The sequence below is a fragment of the Eptatretus burgeri genome, chromosome 2 (assembly GCF_056783735.1).
Source record: "Eptatretus burgeri isolate ZD-2024b chromosome 2, Ebu_testis_v1, whole genome shotgun sequence".
In the NCBI taxonomy this organism is placed as follows: domain Eukaryota; kingdom Metazoa; phylum Chordata; class Myxini; order Myxiniformes; family Myxinidae; genus Eptatretus; species Eptatretus burgeri.
The window spans coordinates 111,715,347-111,735,553 of NC_140962.1; the positions used below are offsets into that span (position 1 = coordinate 111,715,347).

The window sequence follows — 20,207 nt, forward strand, 5'->3', positions numbered from 1 at the left end:
CAATCAATCATTCCTCCTCACCCACCCCAATCAATCCTTCCTCCTCACCCACCCCAATCCATCCTTCCTCCTCACCCACCCCAATCCATCCTTCCTCCTCACCCACCCCAATCCATCCTTCCTCCTCACCCACCCCAATCAATCCTTCCTCCTCACCCACCCCAATCCTTTCCTCAACAACTGTTACTACACTTACTCCTTTTTCCTGCTGTCCTTCATGTTCCTCCTCGCATCACTCAGAAGCCCTGCATTTGCTCCAAACATCGAAGTAATGCTGACAGCACAGTAAACAAACAAACAAACAAACAAACATTCATTAACGAGACGTAATGGCAAGGGACGCACAGTTGAGAGTCTAATGACAAGCGGGCAGGAAGCGACCGAAGGGGTTGAGCAGTTCAAATTGTGACACTTCGATTGTTTCAAGTCCGCCTGGGTGGAGGAAATGGGCTTCATATCCTGGAAATGATCAATATTGATGCAACAATAAATCTTTGGTGCTAACCACCGACGTCGAGGTTGTGAGATTGGAGATCAAGCGAGGCACCTTGCAACATGGAAGATGAGAATGTAACAACAAAGTTTGCAGAGATCATCGAAGGTGAGTTATTTTTATTTTTTATTATTAATTTCCTGAGTTGCCTACACTTTGGCCAAATACGTTTGAGGATTTAAGTTTGTGATTCCTATTTATAAAACACGTTCAATGGATTGGGAAACAAGGACTTAAATTGTTGCTGTCGGTGAAGCCAATAACTTTGTCAAGCATGCATTAAAAAAAAAAACTTGGACAAATAGATGTATGATGCTCCCATGTTGCTCAAGGTGTGTGCGTGTGTGTTGATTGTTATCTCCATATGTGGGTTTCAGAAGGTGGAATGGAGTCCTCCCAGGGCTCAAAGTATCCACCTCCGTTTCAGTAAGGGATCACGAACCTTTGACCAATTTGTGAAGTTTTTTTTTGTTCTCAAAGTTTTGTTCCGAGGGTTCTTTTCAGGATCGTCACCGAACCTCAGACAGCTTCCAACTACCATTTGTTTGCAGTAATATTCCGTGTGATTGTTTTTTAAATCTCTGTAAGGATCTCATTCATCATTCCCATTGCTTCAATGATCACTGGTACAGCTTCGGATTTCTTTAGCTTCCATTATCTTTTCACTTCATTTTTGAGATCTTGGTATTTGGTCATTTTTTTGATTTCTGCATTGTTTAGGCCAAAATCACTGGGTACTGACACCTCAATTTGCAACGCCTTATTTACCTTTTTGTACCTCAGTACCATATCCGGTCGCAATGCTTTTTCTATGTTCATGCTTGATGGGATCATTTGGTTGTACGTGAGAATTACTTCCTTGTTTTCAGTGATTGCTTTTGGTTCATGTTTCCATTAGTTTTTCTGGAACTGGGATATTGAAACTTTTTCAGATGTGCTGGTGGATTACTCCACATACCTTTTTAATGCCTTTGGGTGTACAGCTGCTCTGACATGAGTTTTTTACATCCCTATAGTAGGTGTCTTGCTTTCTGTTTCAACATTGCAGAACCTACACTTGTTTGACTCATTTCTGCCATTTTCTTAAAGCCATTGATGTAGTGTCCATCTTGGGCATTTATGATTTGTTGCCATCCCAGTTGAGCTGACACGTCAGCCATTCCTAAAAGCCTTCTACGTCCATTCCCAATCTGTCAAACTTTATTTATTTATTTATTTATTTATTTTAAATACCTTCCACTTCCTGCTCTTTTGTCGTTTTCTCAGTTGTTGGGGTGCATCTGTTGATATTTAGTTATATTATCTTGCCAAAACGAAGTTTTTGCAAGATATGTTAGTCAGCTTGTATGTTTTTTTTTTTTTTTGTCTGTAATCATGTATAAAAAATTCTGCAGAGCACAGTTATCATCGGAAATTTTTGTAACTTCGCATATCAGAGGCCTATAGAGGTCCCTTTCAGTGCACAATATTTTGAAGGTCAAGGTCAAAGGTCAAGGTCACTTTGGCGCAAATCAGGGGAGTCGACGAAACCCTTATTTTTTTGAGTAATTTTGATCGGATCGTCTTCAAACTTCATGGGAATATAGTTCATGGTCTGGCGCTCAGCTGATTAATTTTTGGTGGTGATTGGCCTTGACCTTCATGGTTAGCGCCTCAGGTCAAACATATTTGACCCCAAGGTCAAATTTTCAAGTTTTAGGAACCATATTGTGTAGTACCTCGAATTGAACACCTCGATGAGTGCTTTCTAGATATGTCAAGCTTGAGACATTATGATGTCATTTGGTGACGTTATGAGGCAAAAGCATATTTTTCATGGTTACTCTGTAGAACGATTCTCATCGGAATCTCTCGTAGGCAGATATTCCTCAAGGAGTCGCTCCTGGTGGATAGCAGCTCTGTTCACCTCAGTGTGACCTTAAAGAAGTCACACGTGGTCACCTTTTGGCAAGATACGGGTCACCCTGCGGGTGACATTGGTTTATATTTTTCTTTTGTCTTTTTTTGCAATCGTTGGGGCAATATTTAACCTCTGCCATCGAAGATGGATGGAGGTTACTGTTTTCACGCCTTTCTGTTTGTTTGTTTGTGAACAGTATTACGGAAAAACTCCTTGACGGATTTCGACAAAACTTGGTGGGGGTGTTGGGTATGGTCCAAGAATCATGCCATTAGATTTTGGACTTGGTCCAAAATCCAATATGGCCGCTGTGGTGGCCAATTTGAAAAAATATTTGAATTTTTTTTTTTTTGCATTTCTACATGTTTTAAGTGATTTCCACCCCCCCCCCCAAAAAATGTTTAGAGAAAAAAAATTTTTTGCAACTTTTTTTTTTCAACAAAATTTCGATTTTTATTTTTTATTTTTTGTATTTCTACATGTTATAAGTGATTTCCAACAAAAAACATGCCAAAATTATAATTGCGGCTGATTTTGGAACTTCAGGTGGATATACCCACGTAAAATCAATTTCTGTCTCAAGGAATCTAGTTATGACGAATGAATTGAGTATGTAAAAGTTAAAAGTAAAAGGGAAAGTTGCAACCTATAACTCTGTGAGCACTGTTGACGTCAAATTGAATGAATAGGATATCAGGTTCACTTGAGTGACCTCGCAGTATTGGCGGCGGTGGTTTTGCACTCTACCGAGTGCTCCCCCTCCTGTCATCATTGTTTTGGTTTCATGAGTGACATCTTCCATTTGCACCTGTCTTTGGAATTTTTTGCTAGGTGGGCTAGGAATACCTTCTGTGGTTTATCTTCGTGTTTGCTTACAAATTTGAATTTGATAGTCTGTTGCGCCTTTCACTATTCAGCCAATCCCACAATTGTTATTCTTTGCACTTGGTTGAGCTCCATTATGCTGCTACCTCCTCCTTGTCTTGGTAGGTACATTCTCAGGATTGATTTTTTGTTTTTGTTTTTTGTGGATGGAGAGGAGTTTCCTTGTTTTGATATCCAGTTTATTGATTTCTGATTGAGGCCAGTTTATTATTCCGCATCTGTGCTGGAATTACTGGTATTGCAAGTTGGTTTATGGCCTTGATTTTGTTCCATGGTGAAAGTTATGTTTTCAGGATCAGCCTTGTTCTATGCAGTTATTCTTTGGTAATTGTTTTTCTAATTTGTTTGTGACATATTTTGTGGCCCTCTTCCACTCCAAAGTATTTGTATGATACTTCGTTGTCTAGCTCCCATATTGTTGTATTTGTCAATTTTTGTGTTGTCCGTTTTTGTTGGTCTACCCTGTATGAATGTGCACTTCGCACACTTATGTTGGCCAAACTCCATTTGAATGGTGTTAAGAGTACCGTTTCACTAATTTGAGTGTCTGCCAATTTTTTTTTTGTCATTTGGTGCAAGGAGTTTTAAATCGTGCATGTAGATGTCAGCTTTGTTCTTTCTTTGAATGTTCTCCTCTTTGATGTCAGGATCTATCCATGTCCTTGCTCATGAATGAGGTTGCTTGGTGGGTCCAGGGTTAAGCAAAACTGGAAAGGCTGTCTCCCTGAAAGATCCCTCGACGTATCTTCACCCCTGGTATTTCGATCTTTCCTTCCGAGTGCTGTAATATCAATGTGGTGTTCCAAAGCAGCATTGTTTTCTTTTATCTGTTTGATCATTTGGGTGTTTATCTCGTACAATTGCATGCATTTATCACCCATGAATGTGGGACACCATCAAAAGCTTTCTTTTTTTGTTGACTGTCCATGCTATGGATAATTTGATTTTTTTTATTTTTTTTTTGTATACCTTGTCGAGGCTCGTGTGAGAGCTAACACACAACACGCATCAAGGGGGCATGAGACAAGCGGGGTGGGAGTGGGAGGGGACAAAACAGTGGGGAACAGACACATTAGGAGATGGAAGGGAGAAGGATGGGACGGGGAACATGGGGAATAGAAGATGGACATTACCAAACTTGGTATCAAAGTTCACTCTCCCCAGGATGGTTTTGCACGACGACCTTCTACTACAATGCCAAACCCTCCCCTTCCCTCCCTGCATCCTCCACCCACCTAAATATATGTAGATTCAATAAATCTTGTGTAGATCAGCACAAAAAAATTCTGGACTTTCACATCATTCAGCCTTGAATAACCCTGCACTTATTTCACGGATGTACTGAACAATCTGTGCAGTGGAATTGCCGATGCACATTGCTAATGGTGTAATCGATATCGGCCTCACAGCCAGGGATTTCCCAACTCCCCCCCCCTCCCAAAATTACCCCAACATCCCCCCTATAATTCAGCAGTAAACTTTCATATACCCCCTCTAAAACCCCCCTCGCTTAAATTTCTGGAGAAACCACTGCTCACAGCCCTGTTCATTGATCAGCTCACTTTGTGCTCCTCACCACATGTTGCTGCAGAGGCATAGGTATCTTTGACGTGCTTTCTCTGAGAGTGAGGGAAGGAGGGGAATGGTGGGTGTGGGTGTGGGTTTGTGGAGGTGATGGTGGATTGGGGGTTGTGTGGGAATGGTGGAATTGTGGAGGGGGAATGGGGTGGATGATGGTGGGGGAGGTCAGGTCATGTCAGGTCAGGTATGGGAGCATGTGCCAGAACAGCGCGTCGCTGCGTCCACTTTCCGCCGGTACTCCAGGGGCCTCCGTCTGGCCATCCTCCAGGCAGATGCCAGGCCCATCCCCATCTCCATGAGATGATGGTCAACCTGCTGCAACCACGAGGCACGTGGTCGGCCCACTGGCCTCCTCCACTCACAAGACTCCCCCGCTGAGAGAATCTGGTGAGCAGGATCAGCGTCAGGAAAACGAGCCACATGCCCATACAGCCGCAACTGACGCTCACGGACTATGCAGGTAACAAATCTCATTTGAGTCTCTCTCAGCAACCGCTCGTTGGACACAAAATCCGACCAGCGATAGCCAAGGATTCTCCGAAGAGACCTGGTACCAAAGGAATTAAGTCTCTGTCTCAGATCCTTGGTCAGAGTCCAAGTCTCGCATCCATAGAGCAAGACTGGAAGTACCAAGGACATGAAGACTCGGACTTTCGTCCTCCCGCACAGGTACCGGCAGCGCCACACCCCATGATTCAGTGAATCCATGACTCCCCAGGCCCGACCCAGATGTCTATTGACCTCTGACTCACAGCCAGCAGAGACATGAATATCACTGCCAAGGTAAGTGAATCTCTCCACGACCTCAACATCCTCAACACAAACAGACACAGACAGGACAACAGGATCCAAGATGTCACTGAAAGCCTGGATCTTAGTTTTGACCCAAGAAACCCGTAATCCCAGCGGCTCCGACTCCTCATTCAGCACCTCAAGGGCCCCCAAAAGGATATCTGAAGTCTCCGCAAAGATGACTGCATCATCTGCAAAATCAAGGTCCGAGATCTTAACATTCCCAAACGATGCACCGCAGCTTGATCTCTCCGACATCCTCCCGAAAATCCAGTCCATACAAGTGCTGAAAAGTGTGGGGGCCAGTACACACCCCTGGCGAACTCCAGTAACAACTGGAAATAAGTCAGAGATGGTACCACCACACTTCACAGCACTCTCAGTACCAGAGTAGAGTTCAGACATCAGATCGATCAGTTTTGGTGGCACCCCACGAAGACCAAGAATCCTCCATAGGACATCCCGATTCACTGAATTGAACGCTTTACAGAGATCAACATAGGCTGCAAGCAGCCCCTGCCGAAACTCTCGTCTGCGTTCGGTGAGGACACGAATGGAAAGGATACGGTCAATCGTTGACCTCTTTGGTGTAAAGCCTGACTGCTCTGGACGCTGGTGCTCAAGCAGATGGTGGTGAACCCTATCAAGAATTATCCGAGCAAAGACCTTGCCCGGCACTGAGAGCAGCGTCACCCCTCGGTAGTTGTTGCAGTCTTGGCGATCACCCTTCCCTTTCCAGAGAGGACCAACAAGGCCCCTCTTCCAATCAGTTGGGATGATGCTTGTGTTCCAGGCAGAGCACAAAACTGCATGCAACGACACGAGTGCAGCATTTCCACCAGCCTTGAGAAGTTCAGCATGGATGCCACAGATCCCTGGCGCTTTGTCCCATTTCAACTGGTTCACCACAGCCCGTGTTTCCACAAGTGAAGGTGGACCACAGTTGATTCGAGGGTCAGCAACAGGGATTGTAACACCCTTGACGTCCAACTCGACAGCTGGGGGATCAGCCTGGTACAACCGCTCAAAGTAACCGGCCCAGCGGGCCTTCACTTCAGACTCCTCTGTCAAGAGCCTACCACTCTCTGCTCTAACTGCAGTGCTCCGAGGGATGGGCTTGGATGAACGCAATGCGCGAATTCCCCTGTAAGCGGGACTAGAATCACCTGTCCACAGGTGATGCTCTACCCACTCACAGATTCCTCGCACATAGGCCTCCTTGTCCACCCTCAGTGCACGTACAGTTTTACGCCTCAACTCCCTGAACAGCTCAGTTCTGCCATTCAGCCTGGCCCTGCGACTGGGCAATGGTATCCAGTGTCCCTTGAAAGACTTTGTCCTGCCCTTTGCCCTGCGGTGAGTTCCAATTCTTCTTTGCCCTGCGGTGAGTTCCAAGACATCCACTGGCAACATCAAGGATGGTGGTCTTGAAGGCACTCCACAACTCTTCAGGACCCCCCAAAGCACCCAGACCCCCCAAGTGTCCACTCAGCCTGTTCGCAAACTCCTCAGCTACTCTCTCATCCCTGAGCTTGGCAACATCCAGCCTAGGCTGGGATGGTACCATTCTCCAGGATTTAAGGTGCAGCTTTAGAGTTGCTACAATAAGCCTGTGGTCAGTGTTGAGGAACTGAGTACTCCGGTAGACCCTGCAGTTCTGGATCATTCTCCAGTGACCGTCGATGAGGACATGGTCAATCTCCTTTGCCGCACCGCCAGCGTTAGAATACCAAGTCCAGCGATGAGCTTGTGGGCGCTGAAACCATGAACCAGCCACCCTAAGTCCATGACTTCTTACAAAGTCAAGGAACTTAGTGCTATTCTGGTTCATAGTTCCTGACCCATGGGGACCAACACACATCTCATAACCATCCCTATCAGTTCGAGTCGATGCATTGAAATCCCCCAAGACTAGAAGTGTATCTCGTCTGGGGCACTGATCAACCACAGACTCAAGCGTGGCGTAGAATGCATCCTTCACGGTGAGATCACTCGCCTCAGTCGGAGCATAAACAGAGACCAGGGAAATGACACCTAAGGAGTGACGAATCCTTAATCTCATAATATGCTCATTGACCGGTGTTACCTCAATTATCATTGGGGTCAGCTTATTGGACACAGCTACAGCAACTCCTTGGGTATGGTAACCATCAGAGCGACCAGACCAATAGTGGGTGTAACCACCCACCATTATCTCGCCGCAATCCGGTCTCCGAACCTCAGAGAGTGCGGCAATCCCGATGTCCAAACGCTTGAGCTCAGATAATAACAGAGACAAGTGATCATCCTCTCTTAGGGATAGGACATTCCAGGCACCCACCCGAAGGGACCCCCTCAGGTTAACCCAAGGAGACGCCGTCTGGTGGACGACACCTCAGCACCACTCCGACACACTCTCCCCAAATCTGACCCAGGGATGTTACCCTGTGGTTTCCCTCCTATCATCAAAGATTGGGGGTCCCGAAGGCTTTGCCCCAATCCCGTCATCCGGTGAGCTGCCCTGCGAAGGGAAGCTGCACAGGAGGTATTCCCACGGAGTGGGTTTTCAGATTTTTTTTTGCATTTTTGTGTTTTGCGGAATGAAGGGTTTTACGGTGACTGGAGTGTAAATCCTGCCACCAACCTCCTTATAAAAAGTAACCCAACTGCAGGAGGCCATCCACAGACACAGTTGGGCACTAGATATGGATGGCCGTTGGCTCACAAGGAGCTCCTCCGCCCTTTGACAGGTTATGTTTTTAATCCTGCTGGGTGTCCATATCCAAACACCCTCCTCACCAGAAAACCTGGTGGGGGAGACGGTTTAGTCGCCGACAACCCGACCATGGACCCTTCATGGTCGGCCTTTGGGAAGAAGGGGAGGTCAGCCAAATATATTTTGTGCTCTGAGTATATACTGTAAATTAGAAGTCAAAACCCAACACGAATAAATACAAAGGAACTCAACATATCTTATTTGATTTTTTTTTTTAAATGATCAGTTGGAGCTGGACGGGAAGGTCAACACAAATTTATCAACAATATCCCCCTTTCGCCATGCGGCGGGGGATAAAAACTGGAATGGAAATTCCAACTGTCAGCTGTACAGAGCAGACGTGCCCCCAATACACCGCTTCCCTTGGACTTCTGGCTGGTTTTTACAGCGTTTATTTTAATTATTTTGCCCATATCTCAATAATAATTGTGTTAGGTTAGCTATATTGGCATCGCGGGGGAACCACGAGGGAAGAGCAGTCTTGGATTTCTCTCCAGGCTCACCAGGAATCGCAGGCCATTGCACACGAATAACTTGATGTCGCAGCAGGTCGCTAATCGAATGCCAATAACTTGACCACGTGATTTGGAGTCTTCCGTCTAACAACCATTTACCTTAGGACATGTGGCGACCTTATCAGGGAATTGCGCCCACGGTACATACTTGCGCTATTTCGGTTCCCTACCGGATCAGGTGCAGCCGAGCAGAGCTACCAAGTACGTACCGGCTATTTAACAGTTTCTTGTGGAATAACGTCCCGGCTAAGCTCGGGTGTGGGCCACGCGAGACCAATGCAGGAAAAGACAAACACAAGCTGGAAACATTTCTAACAAACACATTTATTTAAATCGGGAGCGAGGAAAGTTATGTGGCACAGTAATGGGGTTAATTGCAAATGTACAACGGGGAAAACAAGGAATTTGTGGGGTGTGGCAAAAGACATGCAATATATACAAAAGAAGAAGAGACAGTGCAAAGTTATCCCGATGAGACTTTCTTGTATAGTCTTAACTTGTGCTATGACGGGTGCCATCACCCACACACAAATCCGAAGAAAAGTAAAGATAGCCCAGATTGATAGAAGCAGTTGAGGGTTAACGAACTCTCAAGACCTGGTACGAACGGCAGACCTGCGCAACCCAGAACGCTTAGGAAAGGGGAGGAGGGAGAAATACTGAGGGTGTCTCGGGTGTGTGTTTGAGAGGTTGCAAGTGTAATGCAACGTGGGTTGCGGCGTAGTGTAAGAGGATGAAAGTGAGGTGCAAGTCTGTTCGGTTCAGTTTTGAGTTCGCTCTTGGGTTTTGCTTTGAAAAGAACAGTCGGTCGGGCTTGCCCGTGTTGATTGTTCTTTTGCATCCACAGTAGACGAGAGCTTGATGGAAGAAGAAAGTTGTGTGAGAGAAAAGATCCTATCGTAAATCATGTAAAAGTCTGTTTGTGCAAGTGTCACTGCAGGATGCAACCTAAATGAGCAACTGAAATGGAAGCAATCCCGGATCGCAGCCGCAATGCGTGACCCCACGCCTGTTCACGCTGACTTGACGCCTGTCCTTGCGCCGCCTGTCTCCCCGCCAAGGTCCAATGTCTGGTAATATTTTCAACTGCGATGCTCTCAACGTTCTCTCCAGCTCTGTCCCTGTTGATACTGCTGCTGCCTGGTGATATTCTCTGCTGAAATGAGCCACGCTTGTTCCTTTTATGAGCCCCGGACAAGGGGAAAAGTCAAACATCGGATTGAAAGAGGCTCTTAACGAAATTGAGCTTCCCTATTTGTGCATAGCAGTTGTAGCCATGCCCTGCCAAGCCCCGAAGGCGAAAAATGGCCATGCATAACAGCTCTGACCTTTACATGGGGCCACGGTTTTTGGAGTCACTCTGGACAGGAATGTGTGTTGGCCTTCATTCAAATGTCAGATTTTAGAGAAATCCCTGTGCTACCCGTAGGTCCTAAAACAAACTCCAGCGCTCGTTCGCGCTTTGAGCTGTGCACTAAAATAACTAGACCTTTGGCTCCTCCATGTTCTTCGAGGCTGTGGTAAGTGTTCGATGAACATGCGGCAGTTGTAAAGTACCCGGGCATGTTGTGGAATTTGTAATAAGGTAGGATTGTAACGTGGCGTTGTGGGGAAGAGGTTGAAGTTCCTAGTTAGGAGATTGTGAATCATGGTCACGTTTGTAATATAAAATATAAGCATGGGATGTTGCAGGGATTTTTATTTGTCGCATGAAGTGGTTGTGATGAGCATGGTGTAATTTGGTGAGCGGAATAAAGGTCTAAGGTGAAATGGTGGTTGAGAATTGGTGCGCAAATGCAAATGAGTCGCTCATGGCATGCTTGCTGGGTCACTGGTAATCTTCACTGATTTGTGTGCTTGCTTGCATGTTTTGTGCGAGAGAAAAGTGTGTAGCAAAGGAGTGGAAGAACTGCAAGGGTTGAAGAATATTGAGGTCTAACTGAAGGAGACTCACCCAATGCATCTTTCCCCATTAAACATATGGAAAGGATGAACAAATACACATACTATGGAAAATAACTGCCTTGGGATCGCTGTATGTTGTGTTCCATTGCCGTGGAGGCACACGGTTTTACAGACCCACAACAATATGTAGAAACAACTTGGCTGAATTTGTTGGAGAAAATTTGAAGAAGATGATGTTATCGTCAGAAATATACATACATCCATAACCATTTACGTTTACTCCATTAAAATAAGATAGACCAGCACAAAAGCTCATTAAAATGAGGGGTGTTTCCGATTGAAATTCTGCTTTGCCATTTACTGTACTATAAACAAAGCCTCAAGATTGTTGGCATAAGTCTCCAAGAGCCCCCATTCACATATGGCTGCTGTACGTGGCAGCGAGCTGAGTGGGAAGCCCCAAGGGACTTTTCATCCATGGTAATGAAAATAAAACTCAATATTGTTCACCAGGAAGTTCTTCAGTGACATGAAGTCAGCTGCACTTTAACCTCTGTCGACATTGCAGTCCCTCATTTTCATTGTGGTACATGTAATAAAAACAATTTTCTCCTGTTCACCACGTTTTGACTGCTGCTCTGGTGTGTGTGTGTGTGTGTGTGTGTGTGTGTGTGTGTGTGTGTGTGTGTGTGTGTGTGTGTGTGTGTGTGTGTGTGTGTGTGTGTGTGTGTGTGTTTTTGAATCTTTGACCATACCATCTGATCCATGGGGCTCCAGATTGGAATCCAGTGTGTCCATTCCTCCATGATGGTGTTGCATTTTGACCTTCTACCACCCCAACACTCCAGGCCTCCCACAACCCCACCAATTTCCATCGTTATCCTCATACTCAAACTCAGGTTCACCTGGTTGACCAGGTATATCCCCCACTCCTCTTTATACTCCCATGTCCTTTCCCCCTCCTTTCACAAGCTCCTGCCCATTCCCCCCCCCTTCACATACTTAGATTTCCCCAGACTTAGAATGGGTATTTCAGCTTTTATAATATATATGAGGAAGTCGTACTTGGAGCACCCACCACCAGGATCACACAACCAGACACTTTGTGAATTATATTTGGAATGATAAATGAAGAAATATAAAAATATCTATAAGCATTATTTGAAAAATGTTCAACATTTCATAGGAGGGGTCGACCTGGCATTGGGAAATTAACTTGCAACATTTATCACAAGATGATAAACTAACTAACTGTTGCAATTGTTCCCATTGTTTTCCATCTGTTTTTTTTTTTTAGCTATCTTTAAAACCTATTTAAACCCCTAACTTACCTAATGTTTTCCCTGGCTTTAAAATTTATTTTTATTTTTTAAAATCCTTTTCCAATTGCCCCACATTAACCCCGAGAGGGCGTACGTTGTTGCCTCCGCTCCCGAAGGTTGACGGAGGTTATGTTTTCACCCCTGCCTGTTTGTCTGTTTGTGAACAGGAAATCTCAAAATGTTGTGGATGGATTCTGACAAAATTTGGTGGACAGGTCGGGTCTGTGACGAGGTCGAAGATTCGATTTTGTTGAAGATCCGAATCGGATAAGATCAATTTTTAAGTGATTCTTCACCATTGAGAGATGGGGCCAAAAATGATATATAGCATGATATTTCAAAAGTTAGTGATGGCTTGTAGCATGGTATTGTGTACACTGTGGTCCTAAATGAGGAGAAAGCTTAGAAAATGAACCCAGTTTTAATAAGATAAACAATCTTAATGTTATATAATGCCCAAGTGTCTGTGCTTTCAGAAAATGTATAATTTGCTATGGGTCCTATGGATATATATTTGCTTACAAAGCATGTTTTTTTTCTATCCAAACACAGGCTATTTTTTCCATTTTTATAGCTCATTTTTTAGAAATGGGTTACATGAATGATTGTATATGTTGTCCAAAATGGTTGAAAATGCATTTTTTGTTTGATATATATCATTATAAATAAGAATAGAACAATTCCTCGAAAGAGTGCATTTCTTATGACCTTCTGCATATCTTGGCACCTTCAAATGTGTAAAATCTCAAATTTTGCAAAATTTCCCCCAGTCATAGTGAAGCTTACAAAATCTTATTCCAGAAAATTAAAATGCATCTGATAGAACATCTTGAATAGCAATTTACTTCTGCAGAAAGTGATGATTTAAAATGGCAAGTTTCAACATGGATCATTACTACATACCAATTTTTAGGTTCACTTCCATGATTGGGTCAAAAATGTTAGGAAGTACATAACAAATTGCATTTACCAAGCTGCTACAAAATTACTGGTAGCTATAAGCTTGATTTTATAACCAGAGAATAAGTTTACCAAGATGGCCCTATGATATAAAAATCAATACCAAAGGCCAGTTTGTGTTCAGTATACAAAACACCAAAGGTCGTTTGGAAGTACGTAACGTTTTTGAGAAATCTGCACTTTTAATCCTAAGATGTTAGTTTGGTTCATCACAGCATGTATTTCTATGCTTCAGTTTATGTGCATATATATATATATATATATATATATATATATATATATATATATATATATATATATATATATATATATATATATATATGTATATTTATGACCTGAATGAACACTGATCAATTTGTTAATTTCATATGACCTTGACCTCTTTGCTCAAGGTCAAATATCAGGTAAACCAAATATTCTCCATATATGTAGTTTCCAATTAGTGTATAATACATATCTAAGCCATCAGACCAATTTTAGAATGATGTGAGTGGTTCCTTGATACAGATAATTGATACTCTTTGGGTCTATTTGACCTTGAACCTGTCAGAGCAATAGAAAGAGCAATAATTAAGCTCTGCCCAAATAGATCCTGAATCCCCATGATGTTGGCTAACAAATGATATGCAAAACTTAATCATACAATGACTTTCATTTTTTGGTCCCCCGTGTCCTAAATGTGTACATAATACCTTGCTACAAGCCTGATTAGTTGCAACAAAACGAGGTCGATGAGTTGGTTCTGTGAGAAGAACAGGCCAATTCGATTTTGGTTCTGGCCCATCGGTGGGATACAAAACGTAAACTGTTCAGTCTGGTGGATCTACCGAGTGCCGTTTTAATTTTTTGTGTGTTTTGCAGCAGCGCTATTATAAAGCACCTCCTACTCATCTTGTATATTATTTCCGAGTTTGTGGTTTCGTATCGCGCTATCTTCGACTTTGTTCTGTGCTCGAATAACGTGATATTCAGCTTACATTATCTCAAAGACCATATGAGGTGTATGGTACAAAAAAGAGTAAATAAAATGGTTCTGAAACAGTGAAATCGTATTCCACTTGCTGCATTAAAGTAAAATTACTACTGATGCTCTGCATCAGTTCCTTTCTCAAACACACCCACCCCAACATGTCGCGCAGAGCGCGGGTTATGCTAGTCTGGGGATTAAAAAAACAACTTTCGATCAACACACAACCAGACAGGTGTTTGAGCAATGTGGTTAAACTGGTACTTGTATTTTTCCCTTCTGGTATTGTTGCATGGTGGTTACCTGGCATCAGGCCTGGTCTAAGGCATCTGGCAAGGTTACCTTGCATCAGGCACAGAGGTATGTCCACTCGTGCCTGAGCCATCTATCTTGGGGGTTCTTGTCTTGGCACAGGCAGACTGATTCTTCAATGTGTGTGCATCACGTCTGCCAGCATTGCTTGGTATACTTTAGTCTATGATGGGCTTGGCAAGGAGAAGGTGAGCTATCACCGGCAGCCTGGACAAATTCCAAATTTCTGCTTGGACTGTAGGTGGCAAGTGTTCTGGTCTTCTTGGAGGCTCCTTGATGCCTGGTTACATTGCTTGCTATGTTGTTGCTGTCTGGACAGCAGCTTCTGCACTATAAATAAATTGACTAATTCGTTCACGTTTCATGTAAGCGGCCTTCGTCGGGTATGAAGGGCACCCATTATTGCTTACTCTCTGGCATTGTTATCCCTTTGCTTTTTGAAAGAAAAAAAAAAAAACGTGGGGATATTGTAAATAGGTCTGTCTGTCCCTCATGCTATCTCCTCAACAGTTGTGCAGAAATTCACCAAACTTGGTAGTTGTGATCAACACATGGCAAGAAGTTGAGAGCAATATCATTTTTGCCCACTGCCCCCTTCCCTCCTGGGGTCCTGTGCATGATCAAAATGTCAAATACCAAAAAATGCAATTCCAGGCACATTTTCAAACTTTTTTTTTTGTGAATGAAATTTGTACAGTATATGCAATCAACATTGGGGGACACATGCAATATGTAATGATTTTTCAGATTTGATCCCCGCTTCTTGCCCCAGGAGTTGCAGGGGTCGATGCAGAATTTTTTTATGCGGGGGTTCACTTTCGGTTAAGATGTTCTCATGTTGTGAAATGTACCACCAAGCCTGATTCAAGCTGATGTAATCGTCGAGGAAAAACTGGTTAATCTATCAAGAGTTCCCTGACCCCGGCAGTGTCAGACCATAAATTAATTTTCTCCAAAGGAAAATCTGGAAATATCGACGACTTGATGAAAAGGCCTAAGGCCTGTCAATAACTGATTCTAAAGAAAAGCTGAAGATTTTGGAATCTTTGCGACGGATCTTGACAACAACAATGTAAATACACAAATTGTTTTCAATACAAATCCAATGAAAACATCGAAAGGGCAAGAACAAAATTCGGCGAAATGACCCTGAGCAATGAAGCCAAAACTCGCCGTTGCGGATCATCAGATCATCTATATATTAATACTGAAGGACCAATTTTGTGCTCCTCCGAGCGGTCGCGTCACGTTTTTCTCGGTACTGTGACCTGGACTGAAAGAAACTTCGTACCTGTAAGAGTGCATCGCACATAGTGGCGATAGTCAAACTTCAACTCTGAAGCAGAATAAACACTTTTTGTTTTACATTCGTTTACATGGCGACGTGTGACGTCACCACTGAGAGGCGTCAGGACGTCATGACATCATCGGTCATTCGCTGACGTCATTATGTCTGTCGTAGACAGACCGTTACCCCTGGAGGTGTAATTCCACTCAAATAGCGTCTGCAATGTAAAACCCTCTTCTGTACATGCTGACTACCTCAGAATGTGAATTTGACACAAAAAATGTAACAAGAAACATTGTATCCCTATATTAATACTGAAGGACCAATTTTGTGCTCCTAGTGGTCGTTTCACGTTTTTCTCGGTACTGTGACCTGAGAAGTTTTGACACGGTGTTTGTACGTCAAAGTAGACACGTGCACAAATCAGGGGACTTCTTCACAAGGAGTAGTGTACAAGGACGTTTTGTAGGCCTCATTAGGTAAGGCCATGGAGTACATCGACTGGGATCCGGCTCTTACAAGAGCCACCACTGGTTGTCATATTGGGCTCATTGAACGGAATCCGTCTATGACGGGGTTTCGGCAAGTTAATTAGAATGGACGATGTAGCTACTGACTTTGAATTCGCTGGTGAAATGGTACTTAGGATTGTACTGCACTTTGCTTTAGGACACGATCCCTAAAATGTTGCCTTTCTCTTTGGAGTTATAACTAAACACTGATTCCCAGGGATTAATACAGAACCAGCGGCGAAAAGTATCACGGCTTGGATTAATTGCCGAGTGAAAGCAAAAGACTTGCAGACAGTGATATCTCGCACGATGATCATGTGACAATTGTAAGGGCGGAAGGGGGGGGGGGGTTCACGTGCACCCGGTGAACACCCCCCGGATCCGCCATTGAGGTGGGGACTTCGGGTCACAGGAGTCAAAAGAAAAGAATTTTTTGTTTTCTAACTCAAATTTGATATTGGGTCATTCATGGTGGAACTCTTTGCCATCTTTATGCTTTGCTTTCAGTGGAAAGCATGGGGATCTGCGATTGTGTGCCATCTACTCTGCTCTAGTTTGATTTACGACATTGGTATGACCGACTGGTTTCAAGGTGTTGGTTTTGCTAAGGCAGTTCCACGGCAGGGGTCATTGCAGTTTGCCATCCCTCTCCCAACAGTAGTTAGATCAGGAATGTGGTATTTGTTGATGGTGCCGGCAATGGCTCACCTCTTCGCGAAGAACACCGTGGGATCTTTGACGTCCACCAACCAATGCTGGCAGATGGGATGCCAGTCTAACATCCGTCCGATGGACAGCACACACATTGACAAATCACCTTGTCTGTGAAACACTGGAATGACAGTTTTGTTTTATTTTGTTTAGCTGGGTTGCGATTCAAACTTTTTTTCTAGACGCTATACGCGAGACGGTTTTGAGGCGAGTGGGCTCTCGGCCATCCTGTGAGCCCATCATTAGTGTACAAGAAACAAATGGAGTGTAGTACGTGAGATTTTAACCTAACCCGGTGACCTTAGATCTTGACCTATGACAAATATGCTCAGACAGGTAGATTAAACAGGTTTGCAGAGCTTTGTGAAGTCATTTGGTTCACAAAAATGTGAAATTTGATGTTCCATTTAAGAACCAAGAACTTTCAGGCTTGGTGATTTTCTGACTATTCAAAGCAATAGACCGGCCTGAGAAAGAATCACGGTGTGCAGTACTTCCAGGCTTCTCTTGACAATTAAATGTTGAAGGGCAAACTTGCATAATCCCTTGTTTTTGGCCACTGATGACCGATATTTTAGCCAGAGTGTGATGATTGAAATTATCCCAGGATTAATAAGAATCTCATGAGACAGGCATAAGTTATTTGTAGCATTTACACAGACTTGCTTTTGGTTACTTTTAAGGACAGGGCAAAATCAGATGTTCTGAAAAGTGGTCATGTTTAAGAGACGTTGAACCTTGTGACAGTGCAGATATTCCTTTGGTGTTTGCTGACCCTCGATCACCTATTTTATTCTTTCATGATGCTTACTGCCTCACACAGCTGCCCCCATTCTCCACCCACAAGCTCATCCATTCCTATCACCAACTCATCTTGCTGTCTCACAACTCGATGATAATTCTGAGTTTGTAATGATTTTGCAAGACGATGTTAAAAAAAAAAAAAAAAAACTAGAGGGGGAGCACTCGGGAGAGTGCAAAACCTCCGCCGCCAATACTGCTGGGTCACTCAAGTGAACCTTATATCTTATTCATTAAATATGGTCAACAGTGCTGACAGAGTTATAGTTCTTTTCTCCAACATTTTTTTGGGGGTTGGAAATCACTTAAAACATGTAGAAATGCAAAAAAGAAAGAATTTTTTCTCTAGCAATTTTTTTTGGGGGGGTAACAATTTTTTTGGGGGTGGGGTTGGAAATCACTTAAAACATGTAGAAATGCAAAAAAAAAAAATTGGGGGGGGTAACAATTTTTTTGGGGGGGTTGGAAATCACTTAAAACGTAGAAATGCAAAAAAAAAAAAAATTTTTTCTCTAACAATTTTTTTTTGGGGGGGGGGGGAAACCAAGTCCAAAATTTAATGGCATGATTCAAGCCTGTTGTAATACTTGTAACATGATCCTTGGACCATACCTAACCCCCCGCCCACCAAGTTTCGTAGAAATCCGTCTAGGAGTTTTTTCCGTAATACTGTTCACAAACAAACAAACAAACAAACAAACAGAAAGGGGTGAAAACGGTAACCTCCATCCATCTTCGAAGATGGCGGAGGTTAAAAAAATTACAGAACATCAGGAATTGCTATTATTACTGATAACATTGTTGCGATCTAGGATGAACTAACTGAATGAAAAAGTTGCACAATCTGCTTTGTAAATGAAACTGAAATTGTCCGATACCTATCCCCCCCCCCCCAGGCCGCTTTTACTTCTCCTCTCTTCGCTGCAAGCCCCGGAGTACCACAAGCACACACTATTTCAGCACAGATGATGAGCTACTGTATGAGAAGTGAGTGTCTGCAGCTGGATCATCTCGGTGATTCTCAAAATTATGCAGATTTGTTGGGAGTTGGTTCTACTTGCAGCACTTTTTTGCGTTTGCATTGACAAGAGGGTATGATGAAGTCGTGCATCTCATTGACTGCCAGATTTGTGGGTAAGAAGAGTCAAATTTCTGCTTTGGTGATGACAGTATGGTTGCTTGCTGTCTCCTTGTCATTTGTGGTATCAAAAGCTGCAGTATCTTAAATGGTACTGAATTTCATTCGCATATTGGTCTCATTGAAGTTGTTAATTTCGTTGCAAATCTTATGTTGTTGGTATTCAAACTAGGCTTGTGAAAGAACATGGTAACAGAGAAAAGAAGAGGAACATGATGACTTTTTTGGTGTGGTAACGACAAAAAACAAAGAAGGTGGCTGAACGTGCAGGAAAGAACGACAGGTTGAAGGATAGAGAGTAATCTGCAAGTGGAGGCATGGGTGTGGTTATGGTTAATGGGATAGAATAGATCATGGGTTGGGATATAAGATGACATGTTATTGAAGTATACTGCTATTTTGAAGCTTTTGAGGTAAGATGAGTATTGTCCTGACTTGGGGTGGTGATTTCACAATGAAATTAAAAGGGAGCAAGTGGTGAATTGGCTCAGTGTTGACTGCATCAACCAGCCATGAGATTGTAGTTGAGGCTTTCTGAAATTCCATGGAACTGACCAAATCTCTGATTTTGTTTTCTTTAAATCCTCATTCATCCCACACCCCACTAACCATCTTTCTCCTGCATCCCACCAAATCTCGGTTTACAATATGGCACTTTCAGAATGATGTAATTCACCACAGATTGCTTGGCGTGCATGTGCAGAAACCCCCAGTAGCGAAGCAATTTGGTGTGGCCTGGACATATTTCATGCCTACCATATATAGGGATTGGTGAATGAAACGGCTAAAAAAAAAAAACTTTTAAAGAGGCTGAAAATACTTGTAACTGTACCTGCAAGAAAGGGGTGTGCTCAGCACAATGAAACATTTGGAGATTAAGTCATCCAAAAAGTTGATATATTGCAGTCCGTATTGCAAAAACTTCCAACGATATTGGCCCATGAAAGGCTGAAGGTTCAGAGGCAAGTTCTTACTAAACCTTCGTGCTTCTCTTAACACTGATGGGGAGGTCATATCTAGGACTTGTCGACGCACAGGGTAAGTTTTAAATGATGTTTATTATTAATCATGTTTGAAGGAGGGTTCGGGGTGGGAGTAGGAGTTATGTGGGCTGTGTTCCATTTCATATATATATGTATATGTATATATATATATATATATATATGTGTATATATATATGTATATGTGTGTATATATATATATATATATATATATATATATATATATATATATATATATATATATATATATATATATATATATATATATATATATATATAGCCTGGTGTTGGCTTAGTGGTTAGGGTGGCGGCTTGGGATCCCAGGGTCCTGAGTTCAAGCCCCGTTGGCTGCTGAATTAACACCAGGGG

At 43.1% G+C, this 20,207-nt stretch overlaps 1 protein-coding gene across 3 annotated transcripts in view; it reads left to right on the forward strand.

Annotated features, from left to right (window-relative positions):
• The first annotated feature begins 264 nt into the window (after positions 1–264).
• Positions 265–20,207, forward strand: part of LOC147032844 (dual specificity protein phosphatase CDC14AB-like) — a 166,066-nt gene continuing 146,123 nt past the window's right edge. For 2 of the 3 annotated variants that reach the window (XM_085870753.1, XM_085870752.1), the window contains exons 1-2: positions 265–601; positions 18,596–18,686. In XM_085870753.1, coding sequence (XP_085726879.1) covers positions 556–601; positions 18,596–18,686 — 137 coding nt within the window. In that variant the 5' untranslated portion in view covers positions 265–555. Of the gene's footprint in view, positions 602–3,925; positions 4,035–18,595; positions 18,687–20,207 lie in introns of all 3 variants that reach the window. The other variant, XM_085870754.1, reaches the window with a different exon arrangement.